At 46.0% G+C, this 12,032-nt stretch overlaps 1 protein-coding gene across 3 annotated transcripts in view; it reads right to left on the bottom strand.

The window, feature by feature from the left end:
- The window catches only part of AHNAK (AHNAK nucleoprotein), a 92,247-nt gene that overhangs the window by 894 nt on the left and 79,321 nt on the right, over positions 1–12,032 (bottom strand). The window contains exon 7 of one of the 3 annotated variants that reach the window (XM_060103211.1): positions 3,875–4,177. The exons of 1 other annotated variant lie outside the window; for it this stretch is intronic. In XM_060103211.1, coding sequence (XP_059959194.1) covers positions 4,170–4,177 — 8 coding nt within the window. In that variant the 3' untranslated portion in view covers positions 3,875–4,169. Of the gene's footprint in view, positions 1–3,874; positions 4,178–12,032 lie in introns of those variants that run through there. One more of the 3 variants, XM_060103213.1, reaches the window with a different exon arrangement.

The following is a 12,032-nucleotide window of genomic DNA, read 5'->3' as shown; positions in this document are numbered from 1 at the left end:
CAAGCATCCTGTGTGACTGCAAGACATGTAGCTACAGAGAGTCCTTTAAAATTCCCTCTTATGGCCCTGGTGACACATGTAGATAGTCCTTCAGCTCTGGGACAGGATGGAGATGCTGGTCAGGGACTCCTTGGGAGAGATAAGATGAGGGCCAGGCCTCAGGGCACTGGGGCCAGAGGAGGGATCTCTTGACCTCTGACCCTATGCGTCCATCGGTCTCTGAGTCCGTCTCTTCTCAATTTACCTTGAATGTGTCCCCTTCTCCTTACTCTGATTCCAGTAGCAGGTCTTTACCATCTGTGGCCTGGAGTATTGCAAATAGTTCTCTAACCTAGTTTCCTATGTCTCCTATAACAAATCACCACAAACTTAATGGCTTTTTTAAAAAATTCACATTTATTATCTTACAGATCTGGAGCTCAGAAATTCAAAATGATTTCACTGAACTAAAAATCAAAGTGTTGGCAGCCTGTGTTCCTTCTGGAGGTTCTAAGGGAGAGTCTGTTTTCTTGTTTTTTCAGTTTCTAGAGGCAACCTTCATTCATTGGCTCGTGGCCCCTTCTCTCACCTTCAAAGTCAGCAGTGCAGCCTCCTCTTCTGGCTCCTTCTCCCATGCGGAAGGACCCTTGTGACTGCACTGGGCCCACCCCAGTAATCCAAGATGATCTCTTCATCTCAGCATCAGCTGATTAGCAACCTTAATTCCATCTGCAACCTTCATTTCCCTTTGCTAACAGGCTCCTACAGGATAAATTCCAGATTCTTCGCCTGGTCCAGGAGGCCCTCCTGAGAGCCTGGTCCTCCCCGGTGCTCTGGACTCAAATCCTGCTGCTTCCCCCACCTACGCTGGGGGTACAGCAGTGGACAAGGTTTGGAAATAAGATTGCCCTCCAGGAAATGCAAATCAAAACTACAATGAGGTATCATCTCACACCAGTCAGAATGGCCATTATAAAAAAATCTACAAACAATAAATGCTGGAGAGGGTGTGGAGAAAAGGGAACACTCTTGCACTGTTGGTGGGAATGTAAATTGATACAGCCACTATGGAGAACAGTATGGTGGTTCCTTAAAAAACTAATAATAGAACTACCATACGATCCAGCAATCCCACTACTGGGCATATACCCTGAGAAAACCATAATTCAAAAAGAGTCATGTACCACAGTGTTCATTGCAGCTCTACTTACAATAGCCAGGACATGGAAGTAACCTAAGTGTCCATCAACAGATGAATGGATAAAGAAGATGTGGCACATATATACAATGTAATATTACTCGGCCATAAAAAGAAAGAAAATTGAGTTATTTGTAATGAGGTGGATGGACCTAGAGACTGTCATACAGAGTGAAGTAAGTCAGAAAGAGAAAAACCAATACCATATGCTAACACATATATATGGAATATTAAAAAAAAAAAGGTCTGAAGAACCTAGAGGCAGGACAGGAATAAAGACGCAGACATCGAGAATGGACTTGAGGACACAGGGAGGGTGAAGGGTAAGCTGGGACGAAGTGAGAGAGTGGCATGGACATACATACCCTACCAAATGTAAAATAGACAGCTAGTGGGAAGCAGCCGCATAGCACAGGGAGATCAGCTCGGTGCTTTGTGACCACCTAGAGAGGTGGAATGGGGAGAGTGGGAGGGAGACGCAAGAGAGAGGGGATATGGGGATATATGTATATGTATAACTGATTCACTTTGTTATAAAGCAGAAACTAACACACCATTGTAAAGCAATTATACTCCAACAAAGATGTTTAAAAAAAAAAAAAGATTGCCCTCCAGGTTAGGCTGGTAAATTCACAGATGGTATATGGGGTGAGCTATCTATGGGGATGAACCAAGAGATTGTCTCTAACTAGGAGAAAAGAATGCAGCCACACCCTACACTCCAGCAAGGTGATGAGGGAGTCATCTGGGGGGCAGGACCAGAATCTGGGTGTCGTGTAGGACATGGAAATCTAACCTGATAACCTGTGCCAAACAGGAGGGGATGGACAGCAGTGCGAGGGAGGCACAGAGGTCCTGAGCAGGGAGAAAAAGCAATGGAAGAACGCTTACTGGTTCTAAGTCTGTGCTCACTTCCTGACCTTCCTGATGCTCGTCCACAGGGGAGGATACGCCAGCTGGTCCACTAGCCTCTGATTGATTAATCCACCAACGTGCTTCTCACTGAAGCTCTCGGTGTGGATGCTCAGTTAGTGTGCAGCTGCCTTAGGGACATGGAGCCCTTCTCATTGTGTCCCTCAGGCAGGTCCTGATGCCACAGAACCACAAGGCAGACCCGGGCAGTGCTATCTAGGGACAACCAGGACCCACTTCTCATCTGTCTCCTGCCAGCCCAGAGAAGGGAGAGCAAAGGGTCAATCTCCTGATGCCACCAGCCCAGAACAGACCATCTTCCTGGCGGGCAGACCTCCTTCCTTGGGTGACACTTCCCTGCATTACCATGAGGCACACACATTAATATTTAAACAGGCAACAAACCCATGCTGTTCCCACCTCCACAGACTATAATGTCTCCCCTTCCCAAAGTCACTTGAAGACCCAAGCTCCATCCTCCGTGCCCTATGCAATGTTTGGGACATGGCTATACTAAAAAAAAAAAAAAAAAAAAAAAATTCATTATTTATCTAAAATTCAAATTTAGGGACTTCCCTGTGGTCCAACAGTTAAAACTCTGATCTCCCAAGCAGGGGTCCTGGATTCGATCCCTGGTCAGGGAACTAGATTCCACATCCCACAACTAAAGATCCCTCATGCCACAACTAAGACCCAGTGCAGTCAAATAAATATATATATTTTCAAAAACCTAAAAAAAAATTCAAATTTAACCTGACATCTTCTATTATCATCTGCTAAATCTGGCAACCTTAAGATTCCTTCAAGACTCAGCTCCTAGGCTCTTCCTCTAGTGGCTAAGTTAAGACCCATCTGGAAACTAAGACAGTAGATTAAGTACATTACGGGACTGGAGAGCCTTTTTATTCCATCTACTTCCCGGTGGGACCACGTCAATAACCAAGTGGTCCCAGGGAGATACCCCTGACTCCCAAAGATCTTCCGTCACTCTCTGGCCAACCCATTGGAGGAAGGCAAGCACTTCATGGGCAGGAAGTTCTAACCAAAGTCAACGCAGTCCCCAAAGTTAGAAGCTCATTGTTTCCCATTGCTCCCTTCTTCATTCTTGTTTCTCATAAAGATGAGATCAGCTTATGAAACTGGATTCTTTGAAACCACAAATCCATCTGAAATGTATTCATTTCACGATCAATAAATTTCAAGACCTGATTATGTTGCAATTATATTGATGCTGAAAATGTTAAATATTAACCAGATAACCAAAAATTTATCTTTCGATATCTTACACCATAGGCAAGAATTTCAGACTGTACCCCAGTGACCGGAAACTTTGAAAAATGCTTTGCCTGGGAATTCCCTCCCTGTCCAGTGGTTAGACTGCAGGGGGTACGGGTTCCATCCCTGGTGGGGAAACTTAAGATCCCGCCTGCTGCGCGGCATGGCCAAAAAAAGAAAAAAAAGAAGAAGAAGAAAAGAAAAGAAAAATCCTTTGCCTAAAGAAGTGTATTGACTGACATGTTGAAAATAGCGGTTTTACTTCTGTAGACTAAGGAAGAGGAAGGAGGGAGAGAGGGAGGGAAGAAAGAAAGGAGAGGAAGGAGAGAAGAAGTTGATGTTCTCTCTGGCTTCTCATCATCTGGGGGCAGAAGTCAAATACTGACTCTGAAAAATAGTGTCAGAAAGTCGCTGCCTGTAGCCAACGCTCCCAGTAATTTTAACAACGCCAGGGAAGGAAGTAGTAAAAACCAACAAGACTGACCCAGCACAGATGCTTGATAGATGTTTACTGAGTGAATAAGCGAAGGACCATCACCCGAGCGCCATCGTTGCCAAAGCCCACTCTGGTTACAAACCCGATTCCCTTAGAAGTGAAGAAACGCACCCAAAAGAACTGGTGCAGCAGCCCTTCGTCCAGAGCTGGCTGGGACTCTAAAAGCCACCTCGTGGAAGGTATTCCTTTAACTGCAGGTGTTTGTTTCCTTTGGCACAGGGATATGTAATTTCCCATTTTTAGAACAATGCTCCCAAGAACAGTCACAAAAACAACCCTCAGAGGGGGCGGATTTCTTCCTGGCCACGGCTACAGCTCTGTAAAACAACAATAACAAAGGGATTTTTATTCAAAACACTGTTTGCGTCTCTCCATAAAATCGGGAGGCCTTTCGTTAACTTTTCACAGGCTGAATAAAAAAGGTCCCCCCACCCCTTGGAAGAGCACCTCAACAAACTCTTACTTTGGGGAGGGGTCTATTTGGAAACGATTCCGCTGTGGGATCTGTTTGGGTCTTGACACGCCTCCCTCTGTGGGTTCCCGTGTGGCAAGGGTGGAAAGGAAGCTTTTAGAAAGCCAGTGTCTGTCCTTCGGGTGTCCTGTGCAAGTCTGAGGCCAGGAGAGGACAGTGTGTTCTTGAGAATGTGCCAATAGCAGGCCGAGGGAGGTGAGGAACCGGGGCGGGGTGAGATGTACGCCCTCTGGTCTTAGCCACCAAGGAATCCCTTTCATCATCAGCTCCAAACTGACTTTCTCCCTGCTTCATGAACTCAGAAGAGTGGCTCCCAGATTTGAGGAGTCCTTCACCCGCTTCCCCATCTACCTGCACCTTCCTTCCATCCCACCACCACCACCCTGAGGTACACCCAACTCATCTCCACCTGGACCCTCACGTTTCTCTCCTCACTGGCCTCCTGACCGAGTCGATTTCACCTCCCATGTGGGTGTGCACGTCCGGGCTTCCTCATACACCTCCCTACTCAAAAATGTTCCACGAGGGCTTCCCTGGTGGCGCAGTGGTTGAGAGTCCGCCTGCCGATGCAGGGGACACGGGTTCGTGCCCCGGTCCGGAAGGATCCCACATGCCGCGGAGCGGCTGGGCCCGTGAGCCATGGCCGCTGAGCCTGCGCGTCCGGAGCCTGTGCTCCGCAACGGGAGAGGCCACAGCAGTGAGAGGCCCTCGTACCGCAAAAAAAAAAAAAAAAAAAAAACAATGTTCCACAACTCCACGTCCTATAGAAAATGTCCAGATTTTTTGGTGGGACCTCATCTGGAGCCAACTTGATCTTCCACAAGTCCCAACATAAATCTTAGGTGCCAACCAAAATGGCGGGCTCACCATTCCCCAACCCCCACATGCTCTAGGTCCCACCTCCTCCCCCTCCCCCAACTTAGAATGATCTTCCTGGTCCTCCCTCTGGGACTAAATCCTACCCATTTTTGAAGATCTACACAAATAATACCCTCTCGCTGACTGATCTACTTGAAAATGACCTCCCTCCCCTCTCCCTCACTGAAGCACTGAGATTCTGACCCCTTCCTTCTGCATCTCCACTTTCTGGAGAAATCATGAGGATAACTTTTTTTTTTTTTTTCAAACATGTGTTGAACGTTTAGAGGAGCAAAGTGCTAAGTGTTTTTAAGAGGGTCGGGGGACTTCCCTGGTGGCCCAGTGGTTAAGACTCCGACCTTCCAATGCAGGGAGCGCAGATTTGATCCCTGGTTGGGGAACTAAGATTGCACATGCTGGCGCGGCACAGCCAACAAATTTTAAATAATAATAATAATAAGAAGAAGAGGGTTGGAAGGAATTGGGCGTCAATAAAGGGAAAGCCCTGACATTTCTACACCACCCTTTTCTGAGCACTTGCTATGGGGCTGACAATGAGCTGAGCACTTCTGACGTAGGTCCTCATTTTACCCTCACAATGAGACTATAAGGTAAGTACCACTGTCCCCTTTGTACAGATAAGGAAACAAGGGTTTTGAGAAATTAACTTCCTGAGAGCCTCAGCGTTTAAGGGGAGCAGAGTTGGTGCTCCAGCTTGGCTCACAACATTGACCGCTATAGCCAATACTCAGTGCCTCATTCTCAGAGAATTTACAACACGGAACGATTAAAATGAACGGGTTGGGTAGGAAACCATGAGTTCTTCTTCCGATTGGAACACATTCATGGAAAGGATGCATAAAGGGGATTTTTAAAGAAGGTAGAGGGGGGCTTCCCTGGTGGTGCAGTGGTTGAGAGTCTGCCTGCCGATGCAGGGTACACGGGTTCGTGCCCCGGTCCGGGAAGATCCCACATACCGTGGAGCGGCTGGGCCCGTGAGTCATTGCCGCTGAGTCTGCGCATCCGGAGCCTGTGCTCCGCAGCGGGAGAGGCCACAGCAGTGAGAGGCCCGCGTACCACAAAAAAAAAAAAAAAAAAAAAAAAAAAAAAAGAACGGGTTGGGTAGGAAACCATGAGTTCTTCTTCCGATTGGAACAAATTCATGGAAAGGATGCATAAAGGGGATTTTTTTTTTTTAAAGAAGGTAGAGGGATTTGAGTTCCTGGAATATCAGGATACACGATGAAGTTCTCTTTAAAATATGGTATCTAAGGCTTCTGTGTTTGGGAGGAGTAGCAGGCGAAACAGAGAGCTTTGGTGGTGAACCAAGAATCACTGTGAGATCCCAAGCCGAGTGGCAAGAGCTTGGATTGTGGAGCTCGAGTCCTGGCCCCGGCACCCACTAGCTGTGAGTCTCAGACAAGCTAGTGAACCTCTCTAGGCCTCGGTTTCCTCACGTGTAAAATGAGAATAATACCTGGCCGACAGGTGAGTTTGGGTGGATGAAGTGAAATAATCTGTATTAAGCACCTGGCACATATAAGGTATTCAATAAATTATTATTGTTGTTATTACTTCACTTGGACATAAGAATCTGCATCTTTTCGTTTTTTTTAATCGAAGCATAACATATATAAAGTACATAAAACTCACTCATCTTCAATGGACAGCTTGATAGTTATTTACATTTATATGCATGTGTATACCCACCACCCCAGTCCAGATATAGACTATTTCTGCACCCCAAAAAGTTCCCCCTTGCACCATCTCAATCCATATGCCCACCAGCTACGACCATGATTTGACTCATATTTTTGCTTTGCCTCTTCTTGAACTTCATATGAATGGACTCAGACAATGTGGATTCTGTCATGGTTGTGTGTGTAGCACTCCATTGTATGAATATATCACAATCTATGTCCCATCTTCTGTTGATGGGATTTGGAGACAACTCCTTTGAACATTCTTTTTTTTTTTTTTGCGGCACGCGGGCCTCTCACTGCTGTGGCCTCTCCCGCTGCGGAGCACAGGCTCCGGACGCGCAGGCTCAGCGGCAATGGCTCACGGGCCCAGCCGCTCTGCGGCATGTGGGATCTTGCCGGACCAGGGCACGAACCCGTGTACCCTGCATCGGCAGGCGGACTCTCAACCACTGCGCCACCAGGGAAGCCCTGAATATTCTTTTTTTTTAAAAATCTTTTGTCCGCACCACGTGGCACATAGGATCTTAGTTCCCCGACTAGGGATCAAACCTGTAACCCCTGCAGCGGAAGCACGAAGTCCTAACCACTGGACCGCCAGGGAATTTCTCCTTTGAACACTCTGTACATATCTTTTTGTCAGCTCAGGCACTGGGTATGTGTACCTGTGAGTGGAATTACTGGGTTCTAGAGTGGGAAAGCTTTAGCTTTACTAGAATCTGCCAAACAATTTTCCTAAGCGGCTGTGCCATTTCTACACCCCGCACAGCAATGCACGAGCGTTCCAGTGGCTCCTTATCTTCAGTGATGCCTGGTGCTCGCTCTTATTTTTGCCCTTCTGGTGGCTGTGCAGTGTAGCTTCCTGTGCTTTTAATTTGCATTTCCCTGATGAGTAATGATGTTGAGCACCTTTTCACAGTTTATTTGACCATCTGGATATGCTCTTTTGTGAGTGCCTGTAAGGTTTTTGCCCAGTTTTTATTGGGTCATTCGCCTTTTTCTTACTGATTTATAGTGGCTCTTCATTTACTCTGGAAATGAATACTTTGCCAGTTATATGTATTGCAGACATCTTCTGAGACTGAGACTCGCCTTTTCATGTTTTTAATGGTGCCTTTTAAAATTTATTTTTTATTGAAGTATAGTTGATTTACAATGCTGTGTTAGTTTCAGGTGTACAGCAAAGTGATTCAGATACACACACACACACACACATATACACACATATATATTCTCTTTCAGACTCTTTTCCATTATACGTTATTACAAGATATTGAATATAATTCCCTGTGCTATATAGTAGAGCTTTATTGTTTATCTATTTTATACATAGTAGCATTTCTCTGTCAATCCCAAACTCCTAATTTATCCCTCCCCTCCCTTTCCCCTTTGGTAACCACAAGTTTGTTCTCCATGTCTGTGAGTCTATTTCCATTTTGTAAATAAGTTCATTTGTATCATTTTTTTAGATTCCACATATAAGCAATATCATATGATATTTACCTTTCTTTGTCTGACTTACTTCATTTAGCATGATAATCTCTAGGTCCATCCATGTAGATGCAAATGGCATTATTTCATTCTTTTTTATGGCTGAGTAACATTCCATTGTAAATATATGCATATATACCCACATCTTCTTTACCCATTCATCTGTTGATGGACATTTAGGTTGCTTCCATGTCTTGGCTGTTGTGAATAGTGCTGCTCTGAACATTGGGATGCATGTATCTTTTTGAATTAGAGTTTTCGTCTTTTCATGTTTTTAATGGTACCTTTTTATGAAGAGAGCCTTCTAATTTTGATAAAGTCCAATGTATCCATTTTTCTTCTATGGTTAGAAGTGCTTTTGGTGTTCCCTTTTAGAAATGTTTGCCTACCCCCGGGGTCATAAATACACTCTATGCTAATTTCTTTTCATCGTGTGTTTGTGGTGTCTTCCTGTCTTCCTCTCGAGTTGGAGAGAACTGAGTGGTTAATTCAATGAGGAGCAAAGGTCTCACAGAAAAAACGAAGCATGACCGACTCACATGATAATACTCACACGGTAATGACCGCCTAAGTCTTTGGCCCATCCAGCCTGTTACCTTAAAGCCACTTGGGGGCATTAACAGGCACCATTGCTGACTGGCTGCACTGCTGAAATTCCATAGGAGGAGCTGCAGAGGAGCGGCAGCTTCCAGAGTGACCAAGAAAGGGGGATGGCAATCCCCCCAGCGCTGGTTTATACTCTCAGGCCAGCAGCTCGCTTTCACAACCCACACCGTGATCACCTTACAAACACATCCTTCTCCACCCTAGCGATGTTTTCTCTCCCCATTTATAAACCTTTTTCCCATGCATTTCCTTTGCTCCCTGAATTTTCCCTTTCAGTATCATTTGTCTAATCACTTATCATCTCGGGGGCATTCGTTATACATTTGCCTTTTAAATCATTTCTTTCCTTCTGTCTCTCCTTCCCTAAAGCAGGGTTTCTCAGCCTCAGTACTACTGACACTTTGGACCGGATACTTCTGTGTCGTGGGGGCCGGTGCCTACACTGTAGGATGCACGGCTCCCCCTGTTTCTCTCTTTTCCTTCCTACCTTTCTTCTCAGTGTCAATCAAGAGGCCCGCGGGAAAAGTGAGGGGGTGGCTGAGAGGTGAATCATAGCTTTCTCAAGCTCAAAGGGGCCTCAGATACGATCTAGCGCAACCTCCACTTTTACAGATGAGGAAACGGATTCGAGAGGGGGAGGGAGAGGATGCATCCGAGACGAATATGTGGTGGGCTGGGGGAGGGGAGGACAAGTGCCAGGCCAAACAGGAAAGTAAAATTCCAGGGCCTGAAGCAGTATTTCCAGTCCCGCCGGGGAACCTGGGATTGCTTCCCACAGCTCCTTTCTCCAAGCCATCAGTCCCATTCCAGAAACAACACGGGGCTGCTCAGATGGAGGTGCAGACCCAGATCCAACATGAGTGCCCGCCCCTGGGAGCCCATGCCAGAGCCTCCAGTGGACATAGATGGCCACCAGTTCCAACGGGGATGTTTCATGATGACTAATGCCATGACTGCATCCTAACTTAATCCTATAATCATGAGGTAAATGATGGTCAGGCCACCCGGCCACACCTGTCCCAGTGGAGAAGTTACAGAGCAAGAGACCATGAGAGGAGGAGGGAATCCCAAGACCATGTCAGCCCTGGCCCTGTCTCCAAGACAGGCGATGGGATGCCCAGGGCAGCCAAGAGCCCTCAGCCAGAATCTCCCAAGTCATGGTGGGCGTTAACACTTGTTGAGCCCTTACTATGCACTGGACGCTGTTCTAAATACCTTGTAAATACATGAATTCAGTCCATCCTCCCCCGGAAAAACTGTCATTCTCCCATGTTGGAGATGTGGATATGGGGCCTGGGGAAACCTTGGTCAAGCAGCAGGATGCTCTCTTGGAGCATCTTTATGGGGTCACAAGTCAACACAAATCACGCTTCTCCTTGCTTGGAGCTAATGTCAACCTCGCCCCCCTCAGACACACGTGGACCCCCTGGTGTGTAAAAGCCCACACCAAGATATATATACACACAGTGGAATACTACTCAGCCATAAAGAAAAGAATGAAATAATGTCATTTGAAGCAAAATGGATGGACCTAGAGATTATCATACTAAGTGAAGTAAGTCAGACAGAGAATGACAAATATATGATATCTCTTACATGTGGAATCTAAAATATGATGAACTTATTTACAAAACAGAAACAGACTCACAGACATGGAGAACAAACTTATGGTTACCAAAGGTGGGGAGGGGGGGAGAGGGATAAATTAAGAGTATGGGATTAACAGACACAAAACAGATATAAATTAGATAAACAACAAGGTCCTACCGTACAGCACAGAAAACTATATTCAATATCCTGTAGTAAACCATAATGGAAAAGAATCTGGAAAAGAACATATATATATATATCTGACAAAGAATCTGAAAAATAATATATATATATATATATATAAAACTGAATCACCTTGCTGTACACCAGAAACTAACAGAATACTGTAAATCAACTATATTTCAATAAAACAATTGTTAAAGAAAAATAAATTTCAAGGACTTCCCTGGTGGTGCAGTGGTTGAGAGTCTGCCTGCCGATGCAGGGGACACGGGTTCGTGCCCCGGTCCGGGAAGATCCCACATGCCGCAGAGCGGCTGGGCCCGTGAGCCATGGCCACTGAGCCTGCGCGTCCGGAGCCTGTGCTCCGCAACGGGAGAGGCCACAACAGTGAGAGGCCCGCGTACTGCAGAAAAAATAAATAAATAAATAAATAAATAAATAAATTTCAAAAAGAAAGCCTACACCAAGAACTTACACAAAGCTCTGGGTGGCGGTCAAAATTTTAGTGGTACACGATGAATATTTTTACTTTAACAGTTAGGAACTTTTTTCAGTGCTTATTAGAAAAATTCTGGATTTCATTTATGGTAATTACATAAAGTTGTTTTTTCTAATTAAATGTAAGGTGGTTTTTTTTAAAAAGTAAGGTTTTTAAAATAAACCTACTTAAAGACAGTTATTAAACAAATAGTATACGATGGCATGTGGATGTGGCAGAAATTGTGATGATGGCACTGGACATCTTAAGCTTGGGCAACCCTGCTCTGGTCTTGTCTCATCTTGAAGACAGCTGACCCCTGCCCTAGCCCCTGCAGGGCTGTGTCGCCCCCTCCCTCCTCTTACGCTGACCTGTCATCCTCAGAGCCTCTTTCTCAATAGACTTGAAGATCGTAATCCAGTAGCCCTCCGGCTGTCTCTGCCCCTTTCCACATGTGGGTCAGTCACTTTTAGATTCTCTCTGCTTTCTGGTGATGAAAGAGTAATCCAGCAAGGCCGCTAAATGTACTAAAATCCACAAATAAGAGGCCAAGTGTGACGACAGAGAGGAATGAGGAAACCCCACCTCATTCTTTGGACACAGTCCTGGGCCTTCTGCCCCCAGCTGGCCTTACGAGGCACCAGCTGGGGAAACGCCAGCCCCCGGGGTCCTCCGCTGAGGATCCCTCCCCGGCGCTGGTCTGTGGGCTGGACGATGTGCTCGAGGACCCTGCACTCTCCACTTCCTGCTGGGGACACAGTGGCAGGGAGCAACCTCGTGGCTCCAAAATCAAG

This window comes from Mesoplodon densirostris, chromosome 7 (genome assembly GCF_025265405.1).
Source record: "Mesoplodon densirostris isolate mMesDen1 chromosome 7, mMesDen1 primary haplotype, whole genome shotgun sequence".
Classification (NCBI taxonomy): Eukaryota; Metazoa; Chordata; class Mammalia; order Artiodactyla; family Ziphiidae; genus Mesoplodon; species Mesoplodon densirostris.
This window is presented reverse-complemented; position numbering and strand designations above follow the sequence as displayed.